The sequence below is a fragment of the Lutra lutra genome, chromosome 1 (assembly GCF_902655055.1).
Source record: "Lutra lutra chromosome 1, mLutLut1.2, whole genome shotgun sequence".
Lineage (NCBI taxonomy): Eukaryota > Metazoa > Chordata > Mammalia > Carnivora > Mustelidae > Lutra > Lutra lutra.
The window spans coordinates 115918012-115940332 of NC_062278.1; the positions used below are offsets into that span (position 1 = coordinate 115918012).

Genomic DNA, 22321 nt, shown 5'->3' on the forward strand with positions numbered 1-22321 from the left:
AAAAAGTAGAAATTCTGGGGCATCCTGAAGAACATAAGAACATAAGTAAGTCTCTTTGATGGCCCTCACAAAAGCTCTGTCCTCTTACAGTCGCTGAAGTCAGGGCTTAACTGAGAACAAGAATGTGAATGCGAGGAAGTCTTCAGAGCAGTCTCCATTGGAGCTGACGGGCAGCTGTGTTTCCGGGAGGAAGGGGCACCCAAGGGCTGGTGACAAGGCACAGGCGCAGACAATAAACAATCACGCCCGCCGCCCCCCCACCCCACCCCACGAGAACAATGAAGAAGACGCTCCCTTGTTTCTTGTTTTAAAAACAGCAGAGAAAATGCTTCTAACAAGGTGGAGGAGGAAGTTTTTATGCCTAACCAGATTTTGAAAGGGTGAAGATTGATAGTTCTCCTCCACAGGAAACAGGAAGTTAAGTCACAGTGAATAAGATCTATCACTTCAAGGCTGGTTATGAGCTCAGGGTGAAATCTGAATGACGTTCGAAAAAGAAAGAAGGGGAAGTGGAGGCTTTGTGCTGTGTGCGTCAGCCTTCAGTCTTTAGCTGCTTTACACCCAGGACATAACGAAAAAAGTTCTAAAAATCAAGTAAGTAAATAAATATTACATATCGAGGGCTTTATAATTTTACTTATTCAATTAACTTTCTATTGTGTACTCAAAGTGTGCCAAGTCACTGGGGTTACAAAGGAGAAAGACACAGTCTTTGCCTTCAAGATGCTTACAGCCGGGCCCCTGGGTGGCTCAGTGGGTTAAAGCCTCTGCCTTCAGCTCAGGTCATGATCCCAGAGTCCTGGGATCCGAGCCCCACATGGGCCTCTCTGCTCAGCAGGGAGCTGCTTCCCTCTCTCTCTCTCTGCCTGCCTCTCTGCCTACTTGTGATCTCTCTCTCTCTGTCAAATAAATAAAATTTAAAAAAAAAAAAAAAAGATGCTTACAGCCTAGGAGACAGGTGCTGACATGTACCCAAAGAATACAGTGTGGAAAGAAACCAACTCTGCGGGAACATTCAGAGGACCAGAAGAAGGAAAGATTTTTCTCAGCAGAGAAGGACCAAGAAAAACTTTTTTGAGAAAAATTACAATCTAATTATTTGTAGATATGAAAATTTAATGCACTTTGGGAAGATATTATAAGATCTCTTTCATGTTTTTTTTAATGTTATTTATTTATTTGACAGACAGAGATCACAAGTAGGCAGAGAGGCAGGCAGAGAGAGAGGAGGAAGCAGGCTCCCCGCTGAGCAGAGAGCCTGATGTGGGGCTTGATCCCAGGCCCTTTGGGATCATGACCTGAGCCAAAGGCAGAGCCACCCAGGCACCCCTCATGTGTTTTATTTTTAATAAGTAATGTAATTATTAGTATTATATTACTGATAAGGAATGAGTACTGAACGATATATTTTATCGGTCTTAGTTAGCTTCCCCACATATACCATTTGCTAATAGTTAATGAAATCACAAAACCATAAATTTAACAGAATACATTACATTCTTAAGTGTTCACTGAAGACAACATTCTCCGCCTCTCCAAAATGTTTAAGTTCTATGTTTATACATCTGTTGTGTGCTTTCAAGACAATATAAACACAGAAAAAAATCTCAAAAATATATTGCAAAATAGCATAACCAGAGCTCCATTTGGGAAGTCATCCCCTGAATTTGCTGGGTGACTTCAAGTCAATCAATATTAACACGTGCCAATAAAAGGCTCCCTGTTCTTACAATTTAACGACAACGGCTCTGTTTTCTAAAGAACTAGTGACAACGTCAAGCCTTCTGTCTTTCTAACATTACTTTGTTTTTTTTTTTAAGATTTTTATTTATTTATTTGAGTGAGAGAATGGGAGCACAAAGTCAGGAGCAGGACAGGAACAAGCAGACTCCCCACTAGAACTGGAGCACATTGCTCAGAGCTGGAGGTGGGAATCTGTGAGGCCTCAATGGAGGGCTCAGCCAAGGGCTCTGTTTGGGGCTCCACTGGGGACTTGAGCCCAGGACCCAGAGATTACCACCCGAGTGAGCCAAAATCAGATGCTTAAGGGAACTTGCCACCCAGGAGCCCGTCTTTCTAACATTATATGAGAGAGTTTGGAGTCCTGCATCTATGTCCAAAGCAGAGCTCCTTCATTTGCAATACTGTGTTTAAAAAATCCTCGGGGGATTTCAAAACTGTCACTTCCAGATCTCTGAGACTCAGAGCCACCAATTAAAAATTTTACTCCTATTTATTGGTAACTGGGCTTTAGAGTAGGGAATCAATACAAGTTAGTGGATAGACAATTACGATGGGAATCAAGAAACCAGATTTTCAATCCTGACTTCACCAGGATTGAGCCACTTTTTCTCTGAGCCTCAGTTTTTATAGGTAAAATGAAAAAGCTAAAAATGAATTCTAAAGTCCCTTCTGACCCTAAAGACTCTTTTACAGTGCTGGAAAGTCAGTAACTTTGTCAGTTATGAACTGGCAAGAGGATTTTTCTGAGAAATTATTTCTTGAACTCTGAGAGCTGAGACACTTTTCCAGTCATGAATTTGAAGGCAGACTTACTCAGCCCCACCCCTTAGAGCCTCTAACACTTGCTAATAACTCCATTATGGCATTTACCATATTGGATCCTGAGCAGTGCCGACTGTCTTCCATCCTAGCGTGGAAGGCTCACAAGGTCAGAATCAGTCTCTTATTCAAGTTTTGCCAATGCCCAGCAATGCATAATAGGGTAAGCATCTAATAGATGCCCAGGTAGTGGAAGAATCAATGAATTAGAATGTCAAGGCAACTTAAAAAATTATCTAGACACAAGCTTGGTAGCTCTCTTAATCTTGTAACTTTAATTTATTTACTTATTTGAGAGAAAGAGAGAAAGCACACCACAGGAAGAAGGAGAAGCAGACTCCCCACTGAGCAGGGAGCCCGAAGAGGGGCTCGATCCCAGGACCCTGGGATCATGACCTGAGTCAAAGGCAGATGCTTAACCAACTGAACCACCAAGGGGCCCCAATCTTGTAATGCTTTCAAGCTGTGTTGCTTTCTCACAAGACTACTTTCATGATCCTCCCGTTTGACAATCTAAGTATGTTGGACAAAAGAAGAAGCCAGCCAGGGCATTGCTCAAAGTTCCACAGAATGCTATCTCCAGGATCTCTGAGCAGAGATTATCATCCTACAAGAGTATCTTTTAAAAGTAAAGAAACTTCTAGCTAAAGATGGGGGAAATGAACACAGGCTTTTATTTTCATTTCTACCTGAAACACCACCAAAAGTACAATAAAGGTGTGTATGGGTGTGTGTGATGAGAGAGAGAGAGAGAGAGGGGAGAGAGATAAATCTATAAAGATGGAGGAAAAGTGAAACAAGATAACAACAACCACATGTTAGAAATAGGAAACAAGCTAGTGAAGATATAAAGGATTTAGCAGACCTGAGAAAGCTGAATTTTAGGTCAGCAGTGGGGAAAGATGGCAAGCAACCTAACTCAGACTGCAGAATCTTCAAAAGTTTAGACCATGGTAGCACCAGGTTTGTTGACAAGTAGGGTGGAGGGGAAGAGGATAAAATGTGCCAGATTGGTGAAAGTTTGTTTGTTTGTTTGTTTTTTAAGATTTTATTTATTTGACAGAGAGAGATCACAAGTAGGCAGAGAGGCAAGCAGAGAGAGAGAGAGAGGGAGGAGGAAGCAGGCTCCCTGCCTAGCAGAGAGCCCGATGCGGGACTCGATCCCAGGACCCTGAAATCATGACCTGAGCTGAAGGCTCAGGCTGAGGCTTAACCCACTGAGCGACCCAGGCAGCCCTGGAAAGTTTGTTTTTAAGAAGGAACCATAACCTCAAACCCTCTCCTAAACATTGAGCACCTGGACACCTACCGTCCCCAATCCCAAGAGAACACTGGAGATTTATTACTTGTAGGAATATAGGACAAAATTCCCCCATGTGATGAGTAGAATAAGAACCACATTGAAAATGGGGAGATTAAGTGAATATGTATATACTGATCGCTTAGACCCACATAAGCCTGGCCACCAGCTTTGTTGTCCAGGCAGGGAAAAAAACTTCCTTGAGGAACCTGTAAATATTAAGAGGCAGGACCTAAAGATACTGATATCAGAAGTTCCACAGGTAAAAGTCCACTGTGATTACCCTACAACTGAGATTATTTCAATAAGACCCATCCATGTATGCAGAGCTTCCAGTCACCTTAGTTAACTCTTAAATATGAAGAAGCAATCAAATATTTTTTTTAAAATTTGTAAAAAGTCTCCAACATGAAGGAGAAAAATTAAAGTAACCAGTTAAAAACAAAACAAAACAAAACAACCTGGGGCGCCTGGGTGGCTCATGGGTTAAGCCTCTGCCTTCAGCTCAGGTCATGATCCCGGGATCCTGGGATCAAGCCCCACATCAGGCTCTCTGCTCAGTGGGAAGCCTGCTTCTCCCTCTCTCTGCCTGCCTCTCTACCTGCTTGTGATCTCTGTCTGTCAAATAAATAAATAAAATCTTAAAAAAAAAAACAAAAACCGGGGCACCTGGGTGGCTCAGTGGGTTGAGCCTCTGCCTTCAGCTCAGGTCATGATCTCAGGGTCCTGGGATCAAGCCCCGCATCAGACTCTCTGCTCAGCGGGGAGCCTGTTTCCTTCCCCCTCTCTCTCTGCCTGTCTCTCTGCCTACTTGTGATCTCTGTCTGTTAAATGGATAAATAAAATCTTTAAAAAAAAATGTATATAAAAAAACCCCAAACAACCTAACTGGAAACAAAGGCTATAGAAGGAGATGAAAACTTCTAAAAAATACATCATTGCTATATTCAACCAGGTATTAGAAAATATTGCCTCAGTGAAATGAGACAGCATAATATAAAATCAAACACTCAAAGAAAACCAACAAATAAGGATCTTGGGACTGAAAGTCTGATATCAGAAATTAAAAACAAAACCTAACAGAAAGATTAAAGATATAGTTAAGCCTATCACCTAGAAAATAGGGGAAAATGCCAAAAAGATGGAAAATAAAAGATAAAACATATGAAAAATAAAAACACACAAAAATAAATTCAAGATATCAATATCTAAGTAACAAGATTTCCAAAAAAGCTGGAACCAAAGAATAACAAAGAAGAAGGAGGAGGAAAAGAAGGAGGAGGAGGAGGAGGAAGAGGAGGAGGAACAGAATAGGAAATCAGCAAGAAAAAAATTCAGGAAAATTTTCTAGATGTAAAGAATATGAGTTTCCATATTAAAGCAATCTACTAAGTGCCAAGCATAATGGGTAATATTAAATCACACAAAGCAAACCTTTATAAATTTTCAGAACTCTGGAAAAAAGAATAGATCCTACAAGTTTTCAAAGAGAGAAAAATCAGTCATGCTCAAAAAATAAAGAATCAGAATGGATTCAGACCAGAACAACAAAACTGAAAGCAGGAAAAGACATTACAGTGGTGCCATTTAAATTCTGAAGGAAAATTATTTTCAACCTACAATTCTATACCTAACTGAATTATTATTCAAATATGAGAAAAGAATGAAGGTATTTTCAGATATTGCAAAGGCCCAGGAAGTTTAACTACATTGTATCCTTTTTTCAGGAAGCTAATGGAAAATTTATTCCACCAGTATAAGGAGTGAAGAATACAGAGGATCCGTGAGAGCCAGAGATCTAGGCAAAGAAAACTGCAGAGATTTTCCAAGGTGATGGAAAGTAAGATTCCAGAATCAAACCCATGCAGGCAGAATCAAGGAAAAGAGTACATGTAAAACTAAGTCGGAAATTTCAGAGAGATTATTTCAAGAAGATGACCTTGATAGAGTATCTGTATGACTAAATGTCTTGAGATGAGATTTGGAACTCTGGCAGAGACTTGTAGTTTAAAAACTATGAAGAGAGCTGAGCAAACAAACAAAAAAACAAGACAGCTATCAATCACAGAAAAAGCACAAAATCTTAAGAGGAAAGGAAGCATAATCATAGCCTAACTTGGCTTAGTCATAAAAAAATATTTATGAGGTTGAAATAATGTAACTACTAAATACTGATCCAACAAAAATACCCGATGTAACAGCCCTAGGAAGATTGGGGGAGTGGAGGGTGGAGGGGGGATAAAGGATGTCTGTGGTGGTGAGAATGGACTCATGAAAAGAGATGGAAAGTTCATTTCCAAGGTGGGACATCAACAACAGAGCTGAGAAATTCAAAGGCAGCAAGAATAGAGTAGTATTCAAAGTATCAGGATAAATATCAAAAAAGAGTTGTAAGAGGGGCGCCTGGGTGGCTCAGTGGGTTAAAGCCTCTGCCTTCGGCTCAGGTCATGGTCCCAGGGTCCTGGGATCGAGCCCCACATCGGGCTCTCTGCTCAGCAGGGAGCCTGCTTCCTCCTCTCTCTCTCTGCCTGCCTCTCTGCCTACTTGTGATCTCTGTCTGTAAAATGAATAAATAAAATCTTTAAAAAAAAGAGTTGTAAGAGATTGTTTCTGGAAAGAAAAAAAAAATGAGGGAGGAAACAAGGAACTATCTTGGATAATATGCTTTCTGTAACTATGACAAACATAACAAAAAAAAAAAGAAAGAAAAGGAAGAAATCACCTCAAATTTTATTCATGAGGTATTATCTTTATAACTTTTTTGTTCTAGAAACATTTTTGAAGGAATGAATAGCACAGGAAGCAGCAGTGTGCTCCCGACACCCTCACAACCTTACAGAGACATGATTCAGTGGCCAGTCAAGATCAAAAGAGGTTGCTCAGAGAGAAGACAAGGCTGTCCTTGCCTTTTGTCTAACTGCTCCTTATGGCCATTAGATGAAAATCATCTGCTGACCTTCAATTTCAAAATCTTGTTCATAAATCTTTCACCAGCCAGGATGAGACCTTTTCTATACAAGGTGGTATTCTAGATTTCAACCATTGATTATCATTGTCCAGTTTGACAGGAATTATCTTCCTGGAACAATTTTAAGACTTTGATCCCAAAGCAGTATCCCTGAGGGGTTACTGTATTTTACATCTCTGTGTTGAGCTAAAACTAGAGATTCAGACTGGAATATTATGCTTGAAATTCATTTTAATAATTAAGCAAACCAGAATCCATCAGACTCAGCAAAAGCCATGGCTATGATATTAGGTTGTAATGAAGTAGTCTTGGGATAGTTAATGATAGCTACATTTTGTTGAGTGCTTACCATATGTCAGGCAGTGTAGTAAACACTTTAATATATTATATCATTTAATCCTCGAAACAACTCCTTTAATAGATGCTATTACTCTCTCCATTATGTAGATGATAAAATCTACAGTCAGGAGGTTAGGAACCTCATCCAATGTCATCGGCTAGGAATTGTACAGAGAAAAGTCAAAACCAGAATTGGGTTCAGAAACTGCTCTTTTTAATTTCCCTATCATCTCTAAAGAAAGATAGCCAGAAAATCAAAATTTACCATTGAAAGAGTGATGGTAAGTTTGAAGTCAAACATATTTCTCACCATGAGTCTTCATATGCTTAAGGGTCGGAGGTTTTGGACAGTTTCATATAACACAGTTGCAAAATACATGTATATTAGTACTTGTGTAGTTTTTGCCCTGTCATAATTCTGAGTCTTGATAATCATTTATAGAGCTTCAGGGAGCAATTTTTGAACTTGACACATTTCAAAAAGATCCTCTGGACCTTTCTCCTAAATGCCAAGCTGTAATTTTCAATGCAAAAACTTCAGGGGACTGAGAACCAAAAGTGAACAGAAGTGAAATTCACTGTTTCATTAAGCAAGGGAGGTGTCTCAGCATAAGAGACTGGCAAAAGTCAAAGAGTGAAATACTGGATCATAGTGTTTCCTCTGACCATGGCAGTAGGCTTATAGGTGTATCTTGCTTTGTAAAGTGGATGTTTTCTTGAAAAGCTAGGGAATAACTGAAGCTTTGCCAGTAGAATTATACTCTAAAAGCCCTGGGAATCTAATCTTTAAAGATAATTATATTAATTAATGTTTTTGAAATGTAAGTTATCATCACCTATAATATGTAATTTTAACAAGCCTCCACAATTTTCTCCCAATCTTTCATGATTCCTCATTCACTGTATCCTGTCCCCAAACCTACCTGCTTCATGAGAGTGGACACTTGTCACTACCATATTCAGCACCTGGAACAGTGTCCAGCATGACAAATAGTTGCTAGATGAATGAATCAACCAACCCCTTAAAATTTTTCTAGTTGCAACATGTTTACCAATGAATCTATACCTCTGCTTCTACTAATCCATCAGCCTACAATACTTTTCCAATGTTTCTGTTCCATCCCTTCTGCAAGACCCAGCTCAAATGCCAACTCCCTTCTCTGTATTTCCACAGATTATATTTCTATATCTGGTGTGATAGGAAAGGGTAGAAACTTGTCATATTCATTGGTTCCTGGCCTGTTAACACCTAGCCAGAGCAATCCACACAGAAGATGTGATATTACAAGTAAATTTAAAATTGAATCTAAGTTTTCCCATGCACTGCCAGCTGTCAGCTCTTCCCAGACTTTTGTTTGGGTCTACTATCTTCAAAAGGTGGTCTATGAGGTCTCCATGAGGTCAGAAACTGTCTTTTTTCATTTTTAATCCCAATAGCAAGTAATGTGCATGGCACAGATAAATGGATAAATGATTCATCCAAACACCTATTACTTGTATACATGTATTATTTGTTTACATTATTAATAATAACCAGTGTGGCTGTACTGGGTTGATTTTCTAGGAATAGTCTTGCTGACTCTTTTAAGCTATAGGTTTTCTTCATAGGAATCCTACCCATGATCCTTTATTCTAACATTCCTCAAGAATCAGCAAAATAGGGGCACCGGGGTGGCTCAGTGGATTAAGCCTCTGCCTTCATCTCAGGTCATGATCCCAAAGTTCTGGGATCGAGTCCTGCATTGGGCTCTCTGCTCAGCAGGGAGTCTGCTTCCCTTCCTCTCTCTCTCTGCCTGCCTCTCTGCCTACTTGTGATCTCTCTCTGCCAAATAAATAAATAAAATCTTTAAAAAAAAGAATCAGCAAAATACACATTTATTTCTATCTTCAATAACAAGGTACAAGAGAACCTTGTCTACATAACCTGAGGAAACTGGACTTCACTTTAGGCCAGATAATGGAAACAAATTAGTAAAATTCTGATTTAAAAAAGGCAGTGGAGGGGCGCCTGGGTGGCTCAGTGGTTTGGGCCTCTGCCTTCAGCTCAGGTCATGGTCTCGGGGTCCTGGGATCGAGCCCCACATCAGGCTCTCTGCTCAGCGGGGAGCCTGCTTCTCCCTCTCTCTCTGCCTACTTGTGATCTGTCTCTCTCTGTGTCAAAGAAATAAATAAAATCTTTAAAAAAAAATAAAATAAAATAAAATAAAAAGGCAGTGGATTAACCAAACAATGTCACTACTTTTCAATTTTTAGAGTGTGATAAAAACAGTATGTCTTAAAAACTATCATTTTAGGGCACCTGGGTGGCTCAGTGGGTTAAGTCTCTGCTTTTGGCTCAGGTCATGATCCGAGGGTCCTGGGATCAAGCCCCACATCAGGCTCCCTGCTCAGCAGGGAGTCTGCTTTCCTCTCTCTCTCTCTCTCTCTCTCTCTCTCAGCCTGCCTCTCTGCCTACTTATGATCTCTGTCTGTCAAATAAATAAATAAAATCTTAAAAAAAACAACACACACACAACTATTATTTTGAACCATACATCACAGTTGCCTGGCATTCTGGTGTCTCCAACCAGAGAAAAATAAGAAAAATAAGTGAGCAGGAATTAGGCAAGATAAAGAAAAAAAACTCCTGATGGCAGCAAGGTCAGCAGTCTCAAGAGTAGGGAGGAGTAGAACCAATTCTAGACACATCACAGCTCATGTCAAAGGAGGAAGAGGGGAATGACAGGGGGAGGAAAGAATATGGCACTATGAGTAAGACAGGTAGCAGCTTCCAACATCAAGCAGGGATCCTGTCATGTATCAGGAGTGTTCCTGTGGTGTGAAGGACACCAGAAGCTGCCTCTAGTTCCCTAGAACCAAGCTAACATGGTAATGGGGAGTTTGAGATAAGAATCTAGCCCCATACAGGAACAGAGGAAGTAGTGAGCTTAAGGGTCAAATAATAACCACAAAAGCAATGCTCTTGTTATTGAGAACTGATTTTTTGCTTGGTTCCTTATATATATTTTCCTTCCTTGTTCCATTAACTTAAAAGAGGTGTGGTACAAATGAAGAGGCAATGACACAGAGATAGATCTGGCCCAAGGCAGAAGCATTAACAAGTTGCTATGCCTTATAATCTTTCTACCATACCACTGAGCTTCCCAGATAAGCAAGACAATTATTCGAAGTGAGGTAAAGAGAGAAAAAAAAAAAAAAAAGAAGTTGTAACCCCATGCTTCCTTAAGCCGTTGGGTTTGGAAGTCAATGGAAGGCACACAGGAGCAGAGGGCTCTTTCTCATAACCACCTGATAGCACACAGGAACTCCCAGAGATTCCCTAAATCAGCTCTCATTGGCCTCGGGCTTGGGGGAGACTGAGCCTACGGAGATCCGGCTTCCTAAAGATTAATGAAATGTACACATTTCACATGAGTGTACACAGCTGGGCTAGTTTTTCAGCAACAATGGAAGGTTAACTGACTTACCAGACTAGAGCAAAATAAGCCTTAGATGTTCAGAAGGGGTTAAACTCACAGACTAAGAAGATAGTCTACCACTTCCTAGTTCTGTGATCTGGGCTGGATACTTTAAGTCACTAAGCCCGGTTTTTCCACTCCCTAAAATTGGAATAACAATAGTGTCTGACTCACTGTATTGTTACTAGGATTAAATGAGTCAAATGAATCAAACCCGGTGCTTGATCACAGGGACCCTGAGATCATGACCCAAGCTGAAACAAAGAGCCAGACCCTTAACCAACTGAGCCACCCAGGGACCCCTCTTCAAATGTCCTCTCAATGTCTCATGTGAATAAAGCATAAACCAAGAATAGAGAGATTTGCTTGAGTTCAGTCTAAGTAGATCTGTTTAAAAGTTTATCACCAGGCTCAAATACCTAGTGGTCCTTTGTTTTATTTAAAAACAAACTTAAATATTAGTGAAAAAATTTAAAAATGGGGAATAGATCCTTTCAAAATCCAATTATCATTACCCAAATATTGCCATTTTTTGCATATTAGTATCTGCTCTTTGTCCATGGACATATAAATTTCACATTAATATAATCGGTACATAGAATCACATCACTGTTTTTGTAAGTATCATCATGTCATGAGTATTTCTGATCATAGCTCATGTTCATCAACACATTCCTGTTAAACACTCCACCCTCATCACTATATTTCATTCTTTGTGCAATAAAGAAATTCAGCTTATTAACCATGGAACTCCTAGACTTTGGATCACTTTCATCTGAAAGCAAAACTGTATCTTCTATCTAGAATGATCAGTAGCCAACAAATATCAGAAGAGATAGTTATCGGTTTTTAAATTGTTTGAAGATTGAAGGACTAAATGCAATTATTTTTGAATAATATATTACTGCTGATTGAGAGCTAGGAGAAAATCAAATCTCCTTCTCTTATATCACTAAAACACTCAGCACTTGGGACACTTGGATCCCTTGCATTATTCTGTTTGTTTTTACTTTTTTTAGTGGTGAGGTACGGTTAGGTTGGGAGAAAGGAGAAAACCATATCTACCAAATCAACTTCACATATGACCTAATCTTAATTGTAAAGAAGACACATGTGAGGTTAAAAAAAGTTATAAAACCATAACATACAATCTGCTGAGCAAAAATGTCACTCAGCCAAAGAAATAGGAGAGACCAAGGCACTAACCATAAATCCTTAAACAGAATTTAATCCACTGTATTCCCTACATACATACCTCACAAATGCTGGTTCCAACAATCCCAGAGATGAAATGAATCTTGCCTCTAATCCACTCTTATTTCACAGATGAAGAAACAAGAACAGAGAAAGAAGTAACCAGTTCAAACTCATCATGATTTGGGGTGGGATACAGGACTCAAGTCCAAATCTTCAGACTCCCCAGCCAGGGTCTTTGCCACAAAGGCCCCTCAGCCCTCACATGTCAGACATACCCGGGGCTATATTTGGCCACGATCATGTAATCTACAAATGTCAGGCACATAGCAATTTCTCTTCCTCATCTTAGTCCTTTCTAACTTGGAACCAAGTTAATTGCTCAGCTCAGTTACAGACCCAGTAATGTTAGTCACACAACTCACAGTATTCCAAAGCTAGCTCAATCCTAGAGCGGGTCCTTAAAAATTAATGTGGTAGTTATGACCACCACGTTTTATTTTCCATAGACTTCAAGTCTAAAAAGGATGAAGTAAAGGAAGATTACATGCTAGCTGAAAAAGCAGTTTCTTTTTTAAAAAGTAGAAATCAATAGGCAAATAGAGTTAAAAAAAAAAAAAAAGGCTTAGGACACTGAGCTCCAGAGACAAGAAGGAAGAGATTGTCCTCTCAGTCTCTCAAGAGATTGTCCCACCACTGAATACAGGGACTAGAACCTGAATCCAGGTTTTCTAGCATCTAGTCTAATACTAGTGCTGTTGTTGTTTTAAACAAAGTCTTTATTTTTTTGTTTCAAGTTTGTATTTAAATTCCAGTCAGTTAACATAGAGTGCAATATTAGTTTCAGGGGTAGAATTTCCTGATTCATCACTTACATACAATACCCAGTACTTAAACCACAAATGCACACCTTAATCCCCAGCAGCCATTTAGCCCATGCCCCCACGTCCCTCCCCTCCTGTCTGGTGGTCTCCCTTGCCTCAATTATTGAGGGTTTTGCTCTATTTGCATCATCACTTTGCTTTTTACGATGATGCTGATGCAAAGCCTAATGAGAAAAAGTACTCAGGACATCTCGTTTTAAATCATTGGTAGACTTGCAAATAAAGTGTGATTTACATGGCAACCTTTTCCTTGACACATAGCAAATATTCTCCTTTAAATCCCAGAAGAGAAAAAGAAAAATCAAATTCAATTTTAAATAGTACTAGAAATGTTAAAAATATTTTGAAATGAAAGTGCCTTAGGAGAAAACTGCATAAGTAATCTAATTTTAAACTTAGCAGATTTAACAATTAGAATAATTATGTCTTTTTTTTTTTTTAGAAGTCAGAAACATATCTAGGTTTTTGGTTTCCAAAAAGTTGAAAAGGAATGTCCCAATTCACTTAGTGTTAAGCTTTGCTCGACCTATTTGCATATTATCAGTATTTGCGGATTAAAGGAAAGCCTGATTGTTCTACATGAGTGATAACTGCAGGAATGAGTGGGGTAGGGAGAGATGGACACATTATCCGCAGATTGGCATTGCTGCTTCCTCCTGCCTCCTGGCTAAGGGAATCTTTGATGTGTTTAGTTATTTTCTGAATGGCCTCTAAAAGCTTCTGGTTGTTGTGTTGTGTGTTGTGTGTTGTTTTGTGTTGTGTTGTGTGTGTTTCTACAGTTGAGTCCCCCCTGCTATTGGCAGTCCAGAAATAGGAGAGAAACAAAAATCTAACCACAGAATAGCAGCTTCCTTCCCTTCTTTTGCAGAGTTTAAAGCCCACTTTCAATTATCTGTGCTCTCTGAATCAGTGTTTGTGGCGGTGGGGGGGGGGGGGGTGGTCTTGGCTAAAAAGCCAATATATGCTTTGAAAAAAAGAAAAATGGTCTGTGGAGGAGCAACAGGTGTCCTTTGGGACTTCTTCCAAGGTGCCATCAGGTTCATCATGCCAACAAAATACCACCAGGAGGAGGGAGTCCCACATTCCCAAAGATAAGGAGACAGAGACTGTTTCAAAAAGTAAATAGAGAGAGGTGCCTGGGTGGCTCAGTGGGTTAAAGCCTCTGCCTTCGGCTCAGGTTATGATCCCAGGGTCCTGGGATCGAGCCCCACATCGGGCTCTCTGCTCAGTGGGGAGCCTGCTTCCCTTCCTCTCTCTCTCTGCCTGCCTCTCTGCCTACTTGTGATCTCTGTCAAATAAATAAATAGAATCTTTAAAAAGAAAAAAAAAAGTAAATGGAGAGAAGAGCCAACTAAAATTAGAACTATAGACAGAGATCCTGGGGGAAAAAAAAAGAAAAAAAAAATAACTTCCACCATGTTCTGAATGCAAGGATGCTAATGAGGAGATGAAGGCAAAGATATTGGGGGAAAGGATGTGTCTTCTTAGCCTCAGACACTCACCATCTACTGACCTGTCTATTTGCTATCCCCAGCCTGTAGTACAGGAATTAGGTCTCTTGTCTACAGGTCACTATCTTAACACTAAAGATAATAATAGTCAAGATCCAGGCAGTAGGAGTCCTATAGTGTCCTGATAAAGGATTCAGGTACATGTTATGGTTTCACAATCCCCAGTGGCTCATCTATTGACTCAAAATCGAGAGTGAATACCTTAATCATCTAAGGTGCTTTGTAAATACCCAGTCCTGTGTCCCATGCACACCCAATGACTCTGATGTGTACCTCTGATGGAGAATGCTATTAGTCATCCGATTTCACGTGGTCAGTGTCTGAAACCCATTCAAGGTGTAATACTAGACCTAATGTATCTCCATCCCCAAACCCACATGATGTTATGTACTGCCTCCAACTAAGTCCCAGCAAAACAGAGACAAATGCAGATGTCTGAGAAATTACTACAGAAATACCGAATATGCACAAAAGGAATGGAGATGATTTGTTGAGCATCTTTACGGCATATTTGCTGCTAAAGCTACAAAGTTGGTGAAGGACCAGTTGTTCCCCTCCAGGATCTCAGTTCTCATGAAAAGACAACACTAGCTAATAGTATCAAAAGACAATAATTCTAGGGAACTCTACCTGCTTTACTGGTATAAATTTAATCTCATAATCATGATAGTATGGTATGGGGCTTGGGGGTGGCTACAATAATTCTTGTTTTATTTTATTATTTCTTTATTTTATTATTTATATATATTAGTATATATTATATTATTTATTTTATGTACTTATTATTTATTTTATTTTATTATTAATTAATTCTTATTTTACAGAGAAACAAAAATAAATGAGTTGCCTAAGTCACTTAGTCTTTCTACGCCTCTGTTTTGTTATCTCTAAAATGAAGTTAAAATGCCTAACCACAGGGTTTGAAGGGCGATGATATATATTAAAAGCCCTCTGAAAGATACAAAGTATCTCATGAATGTTATTTATGGCTGCTAGTATGTAACAAGTCAGAAAATCCAATATACCAGGATTGGCCTCTTAGTGGGTTACAGAACACCATACCTAATAGGGTCAGTACATCAGAAGTTTAAAGGTAATAACAAGACAGAGATAAGGGGATGACACTCCTGACCACCTCCAGACTCATTCCTATACTAACAAGCCTCAGGTAAGTGCTTAAGTCAGACAATAGGTTACTAGCAAGGGAGCTGGTCAGTCAGTATCACTTTTAGAATACTTTAGCTTGAGTTCAAATGTTTTCCCCACACAACAACTTTGTGTCAATAAACCAAAGGAGGAACAAAAGGTGGGCACTGTTGCTGTGAAATGTTAAAGGCCTCTACAGATGCCACAATCACTGTAAGACTTTATATTCCAACCATTAGAACTCTGAAAAATGAATGAGGAAAACACACACCATGTTGGAAATCAACAACTCTTGGGCCTGTCCATATACCCCTAGACTGGAAGCTTCTAGAAGTCAAGCCAATACACTATTTCTTTCCCCTCCCTGCATTTAACAATGTTAACAATGCTTGGAACATGCAGCAGCTAAGTAAATATTTTGAATTGAATGAAATGAACTTCCTTGAATATTGAAGAATCAGGAGACTCAGAGAGGGAAAATGATTTGTCCAAGGTTACCATATTAGAGCCGGGTAGGAACACGGATCTCCTAAGCCCAATGCCTATTCTAGATGTTTTTCACTGCCTTGAAGTTTTACTTATCCCACCACAATGGCTCTGAATTTGGATTCTTTTCTAACCACAAAATAGCTTTCTTAAAATCACTTCTCCTCTCTGCTAAACTGGTTACTACATATACATTTCTTTTCTCTCCTGCAGAGTGGACCACCCTGGTTTCCAAGAAATGACTGTTCTGTGCCTTAAATACATTGGTTCAGGCCCCTGGTTTGACTCTAATGATTGGTGTGAAACCCAGAACAGAGCTGAATCTTCACTGGGAATACATGTGCAGTTCTCTACAGAGAAAGCAGGCCGCGTTACTGAGTTCTGTGGTCTGGAATCAAACTGATGTTTTTGTAGCCAAATATCCTTCACCTTTTCCAATGTACCATCTCCTGGATGCATGAACATGGCATGGTAAACTAAGACCATTCAATTCAACACATGTAACCTATGGTAAACAAAAACATTTTGTCTGGGGGTGCCTGGGTGGCTCAGTGGGTTAAAGCCTCTGCCTTCGGCTCGGGTCATGATCCCAGGGTCCTGGGATTGAGCCCCACATTAGGCTCTCGGCTCCGCAGAGAGCCTGCTTCCTCCTCTCTCTTCCTGCCTGCCTCTCTTGCCTACTTGTAATCTCTATCTGTCAAATAAATAAATAAAATCTTTTTTTTTAAAGATTTTATTTATTTATTTGACAGAGAGAAATCACAAGTAAGCAGAGAGGCAGGCAGAGAGAGAGGAGAAGCAGGCTCCTTGCTGAGCAGAAAGCCCGATGTGGGGCTCGAACCCAGGACCTGGGATCATGACCTGAGCCGAAGGCAGCGGCTTAACCCACTGAGCCACCCAGGCGCCCCGAAATAAATAAAATCTTTAAAAAAAAAAAAACATTTTGTCTGAAGCCGGCAGCTGGGTAGCTGTAGGAATGTTAGGTTCAAATGATGCCCACAGGAAGGTTAATCTATTAGTGGAGACTTGAGAGGGATATCTTTAAGACCAGAAATTGCATCTTAGTGTTCTTTTACAGTCTCAGGAGTAAGCACATTGAGAATATACCAGGTGCTCAATAAATATTAATTAAGTAAAGAACACAAAAACTGCAATGCTGATTGTAGGAAATGTCTTACGTGGGGGACAAAAAGGTACTTAGGTCATATAAAGTATGCCAACAAAATACTAATTAGGTATGAGGGAGGTCAGAGAAGATTTTATGGAGCAAGGGGTACATAAAATGACTCTCAAAAGAGTTGAACAGGGACATATAATCATGGGAAGAGGCCAAGGCTATATTCCCTCTAAGACATACCTTGATTTAAGCAGTCTAACATCACACTAGTCTGGGTTAATACCAGGGATGTGGTTAGAAGCTCAGATTGAACCTATAGAATAAGTGTTTAAAGATAATCAGGGTTTGAAAACAAATGGCTTGAGGAAGAGCAAGAGGGTATTTAAAAACGAGTCCATTTTCTGATCTAACTATGAAGCAAGCAGTTTCTTATCATCTCATCTCCATTCTTTCCAAAACCAACCAAAGACCTTGAACATGATCACATATTCAGGAGCTTCCGTATTGATTTGAGGATATCACATCCTCTATACTGAGATGGCAGTCTTAGATACAGTCAGTTCCCTAAGATCTAGACCAGTGCTTCTTAAACTTTAATGTGCATGCGAACAACCAGCAGATTTTCCTGAAAGGCCTACTGGATTCAGTAAGTCTAGGGTAGGGCCTGAGTTTCTGCACCCCAGATGATGTTAATGCTACTTGTCTATGGGCCACACCTTGAGCAACAAGGGCCTAGGCCAGTGGTTCAGTCTGGCCACCCATTAGCATTTTAAAAATATCTACACTAAGGTCCCACTCCAGAACCAATTAAATCAGAATGTCTAGAAGGGTTCCCGAAGCATCTTTATGCTTTCAGGGCTCCACAGGTGTTTCTAATATGCCAGCCTGAGGTTGAGAATCTAGCCCAACAAAGAAAAGATGTGGTGCAGGCAGAAAAGGAAAAAAAAAGTAGGAGAGAGAGAGAGAGGGACAAAGAACCGCTTTCCTAACACTTAATCAATGCGTCCCAAACTTAATCTGCATGTACATTACCTGGGGATGTTGTTAAAAATCAGATTCTGACTCAATAAGTCTGTAGTAAAGATCCACATCTTGTGGTTCTAAAAAGACCAGTTTTCAAATCACATTTTGGTTATCAAAAGTCTAAATGAGTGTTTCCCAAACATGCCACACCTTGCACCTTAAAACAGACAAACAAACAAACAAAAAACACCTGTGCTTCTCTCACCTCAACATTCTGATGTCACTGGGATGGCTTTGGCAGGGCATAAGGATGTTTAAGAAGCATGCCAGGGAATACTAATGCACAACGAAGTCTGTGAACCAGTACAAGACACAAATTCCATCAAAGCTGGTCAGACTGTGCACCAACCCAAATCTTTGAGGTGATATTAATTACCATGTATATAAAAATCTCTAAAATTAGATCTTGATTGATTGTTTGGGCAATTGATTTATTTTCCTCTCTTCCTTGCCCTAGATGATAGGAAGTGATGCATAGTACTAAGTAAGGGGGCAAAAATTTTTTATCTTATTTATAAATAACATGTTCTGCTGGAGACTCTGGACAAGTGTTCTAAGAAACGTTTTTCAAATGCTGGAGGTAACATGAAGAATGTCAAAGGCTGGCAATGAGATTTAAGGTTAATTGGGCCATTTAATTCTTTTATGAAATGGAGAACTCTTGAACCTTCAACTGAGTCATGCAATAACACTATTTGAATCTGTGTTAGAGTTTCCAGTAGAAAAAAAATTTTCTTTTAATGTACTTACATTTGAGAATGTCTTCCTAGAATTAAACTGAAATCTGCTGGGGGAAGAAGTTTGCACATGACAGCATAAAGTATGAAAGACACACAGATTAGAATAAAATATGGATACACTCCTCTTACTATACTCTTTCTCTTTCTTCTCGAATAAAAATTTCAAGTTAGCTACCATTGTTAGCTGTGTCTTTTGCATCAACTGAGAAAGTGAGGACAATGTTTAAGTAATTAGCCATTCTTAATATGATCACTACCTGGCTAATTCAGTGTTATAAGGGAGTCTAAGAACTAAATGTATAAGTACTTGCAATCTGCCTTTTACCTGATTCAGTTACGCTACCTCGGCAAAATGACCACAATATTGGCTTGGGGCAAAATTCTTCATTGCCTTTGGGTCGGTGCTGTGAATCACGCCTGTATCACTGCACTCTGGATTGGCATAGAACTTCTGGCCTGATTCTTCTCAGATATATTTTTTTCTCTATTCCAAATTCCCAAGACCAGCAGTAGTTAATAGCTAGAACACTACTGTTATCGATCCGAGATATAAACCACCTGGAACTTTGAGTGACAGGTAGCATATTTCATGGGCAAAGAAGGGAAATTAAAAAAATTATCGCCAAGAGATACATCCTCTTTATATCATGGATCAAGAATTAGTGTATAAATCGGAGGCAAAACTGTTACTAAGTTATTTACCCTTGCCAAATAACCAAATAGCAGGTGTCATCTGAGTACAAAAAAACTGCTTTAGAGTAAAATGATACTTTCTCTGTTGTTAACTTATGTGCCAGAAATACTTAATCAACTAGGAAATTACAGACCTCTATGAGTTAAAACTGTCTTCTCAATTAAAAATGGATTACACAAGAGAGTTAATAAATATATGCCTCGTGTATATGGAGACATGGATCCTCTCATGTATGTACATCACTGTTGATCATAGAGATGCCCACCAGCAAATCATAAGGATAATTTGTCTACTTTGAAAATTGCCAACCAGTCTGAATCCATGTCAATTTAGTTCTCTTTACACTGTAAGTCCTCACCTAGGTTCAAATACTTAAGCCTTCTAATGAAATACTTAAAATACTTTCTTGAACACATACCTGCTATCATTAAACACTCCATTTTTATTAATCAGCTCAGAAATAGGTAACCCACCACCACTCCCTGATTCTGAGCACATTACCACGATGACTGACATTCCTGGTTTAAAAATAAAACCTTGTTTCAAATATAGCTTCTCGAGTTCTGGGTAATGAATATAGTTTCATAAAAGTTGACATCATTTCTTCTGATTTCACCAGAATTAAATACATCCAATGTTCCTACTGGATATCTGACCACATCATTCAAGGTTCTTGCAACCTGGTGGGTGTTTTAAGGGGGAGGAAGAAGAGGAGGAGGAAGAAGAAACCTGCATAGATGGAGTTAAACCCAAAGGATAGCCAACCTTACAATTCACAAAATTACATTCTGTTTATGTGTGTTAAATATGCCATCACAAGTTGATTTTTACAGTTCATTTACCAGTTCGTATGTGTATAGTATACAGATTTGCTTACGAGGAGAATATTAATATATACATGTCCAGAACTAGTAAATGCATCATGCACGGGAGCCAAGCAGTACTGATACACTGTTCTCCTTAGAGGTCAGTTCTAACGCACACTGTTTCAAATAGACCCAATTTCTCGGCTGATATATATTCAAAATGCAGTAGGATGTGGTCATACACGCCCAGAAATACCATCTTTATGGGGTGCGGGTGGAGAAATCCAAGCATTTTTCATAGCAATGCATTATTGGATATCAGATACGAACATGCCTGTCAGCAATCCTAAAGCAAATGAAATATCTGTACTCGAGCCCATCCATTCTATAGAAAAGAAACTGCTTTACCAACATCTCTCTCCTCCCCCACCATCTAAAGACTCTCCCCCACCCACCCAAAAAGAAAAAAAAAAAAAACTCATCACACTTCACTACGCAACTGATGGAGTATTAAACACTGTCTTCCAAGCGGTGGGAGTTAAAAAGAAGTCGCCTTCCTGCCACACTCCCCTGGTGCTGCAACGGACATATCTCCTCCTATCGACCTAGTATGATGCTCGCTCCCCAAGCACTGCAGTCCCCTCGCTGAGGACTGCCCTGGCCACACGCACATGCAGCGGGAAGTCCCCCGATGGGGACAACCACATACCTTTGCTATCCATTTCGGTCCCTTTCGAGTGCTGGAAGTTCAATGGAAGTTGGCCGGAAGATGTGGGCCCGCTTCAGATTCCCAGAGCTGGGAAGCCAATCTGATTTCGCCCGTACTTCCTTCCTTCCCCTCAGGCTTCCTGAAAGATGGGATTTCTTAAACCTTGAAGCTGCAATCAGCCACCAAAGGACACTTAGCAGCAGCAGCAGATTGCCTCTACAGGGGATAGGTTGCGACGCGCATCTGGTATTGAAATGCATGCACGGTGCCCGCTCATTTTTTTTTTTTTTTTTTTTTTTTTTTTTTTTTTTTACCTGGGTCTGGAAGCTGCGAGCAAGAGCTGTCCTCCGAGCGTGGTGCTGCAGGTGTAGTGACAGATCATCCCACTTTGCTCTCTGGATGTACAGATTTGCATGGGCGCTGGCACGCATGCGCAGGGCCTCCCACCTCCCCTTTTCACCGCCTCCCGTTCCCCCGCCCCCTCCGCCTCTCTCCCCAATACGGTCCTCAGTTATCCCAGCTGAAGAGCTGTAGCATTCGGTCACAGGGAAGCGCTGCTAAAAATAAACGCCGGGCCGGATTTTCCTTTGCAAACTAGAAAATGGATTGGATTGGGATTGTGCATCAATCCCAAACGATTTTCCAGGATGGATTATGGAAGCCTTACAGGAGGCTAGGGTCTCTGAGCTGGGTTTGGTTTTATTCAGAAGCAGAAGGGGGAGAAGAGGAGAAGATTTATGAATCCTATTCAGTGGTCTCAATTTGGGGTTCTCTTCTTAGTTGCTGCAGTAACTTTCCAGGTGTATGTTTCTCCTTCCTCTGCCCACTTACTCGACTTTATATTTCTCTTTACATTCCCCTATTTGTTTTATTTTGTTTTGTTTGGGGGTGATGAGGTAGGAGTCATCCCGGAGCTATTAAAGGTTAATATTCTCCCGCTTCTCTGCTACTCAGATTCAGAGCTTGCTGGCTTCCCTGAAATCTCTTTGGTCTCCCCTCAAAACTGTTCGACAAGGCTTCAGCGCTTCTAAAGTTCTCCCAACAAAGCCCCTGAAGACATTGAGAGGTGTTCTTTTTAGCTTCTTTTCAACAATCTACCAAGAAGCAAAGTCCCCTAATATGGGGAGTCACCTTATTGATAATATGTACTTTAAAACTATGCATGTAATCATCATCCAAGTGCAGAGGAAGAGAGTGTTTTTCTTGTGTGAGGTTCTGAGGGAAGGTTGCAAAGCCAAAAATCCCTTGAAGTACTACTTTTCTATCAGAATATTTTAAAAATAGTATTTTAAACAATATTATATATTGTTTATCTGCAAAATGTTTAGTAGGGAAAAAATGTTTATTATCTTTTTCTTTCAGTAGTCCAAGTTCTCCTGAGAGA

The 22321-nt window shown here is 40.0% G+C and overlaps 1 protein-coding gene across 1 annotated transcript in view; it reads right to left on the bottom strand.

The window, feature by feature from the left end:
* The window catches only part of FGF12 (fibroblast growth factor 12), a 592462-nt gene extending 571087 nt beyond the window's left edge, over positions 1–21375 (bottom strand). Inside the window, exons 1-2 of the mRNA XM_047733076.1 lie at positions 21252–21375; positions 20938–21076 (exon numbers count right to left, since the gene is read on the bottom strand). Coding sequence (XP_047589032.1) covers positions 20938–20950 — 13 coding nt within the window. The 5' untranslated portion in view covers positions 20951–21076; positions 21252–21375. The remainder of the gene's footprint in view (positions 1–20937; positions 21077–21251) is intronic.
* Positions 21376–22321: the final 946 nt, after the last annotated feature.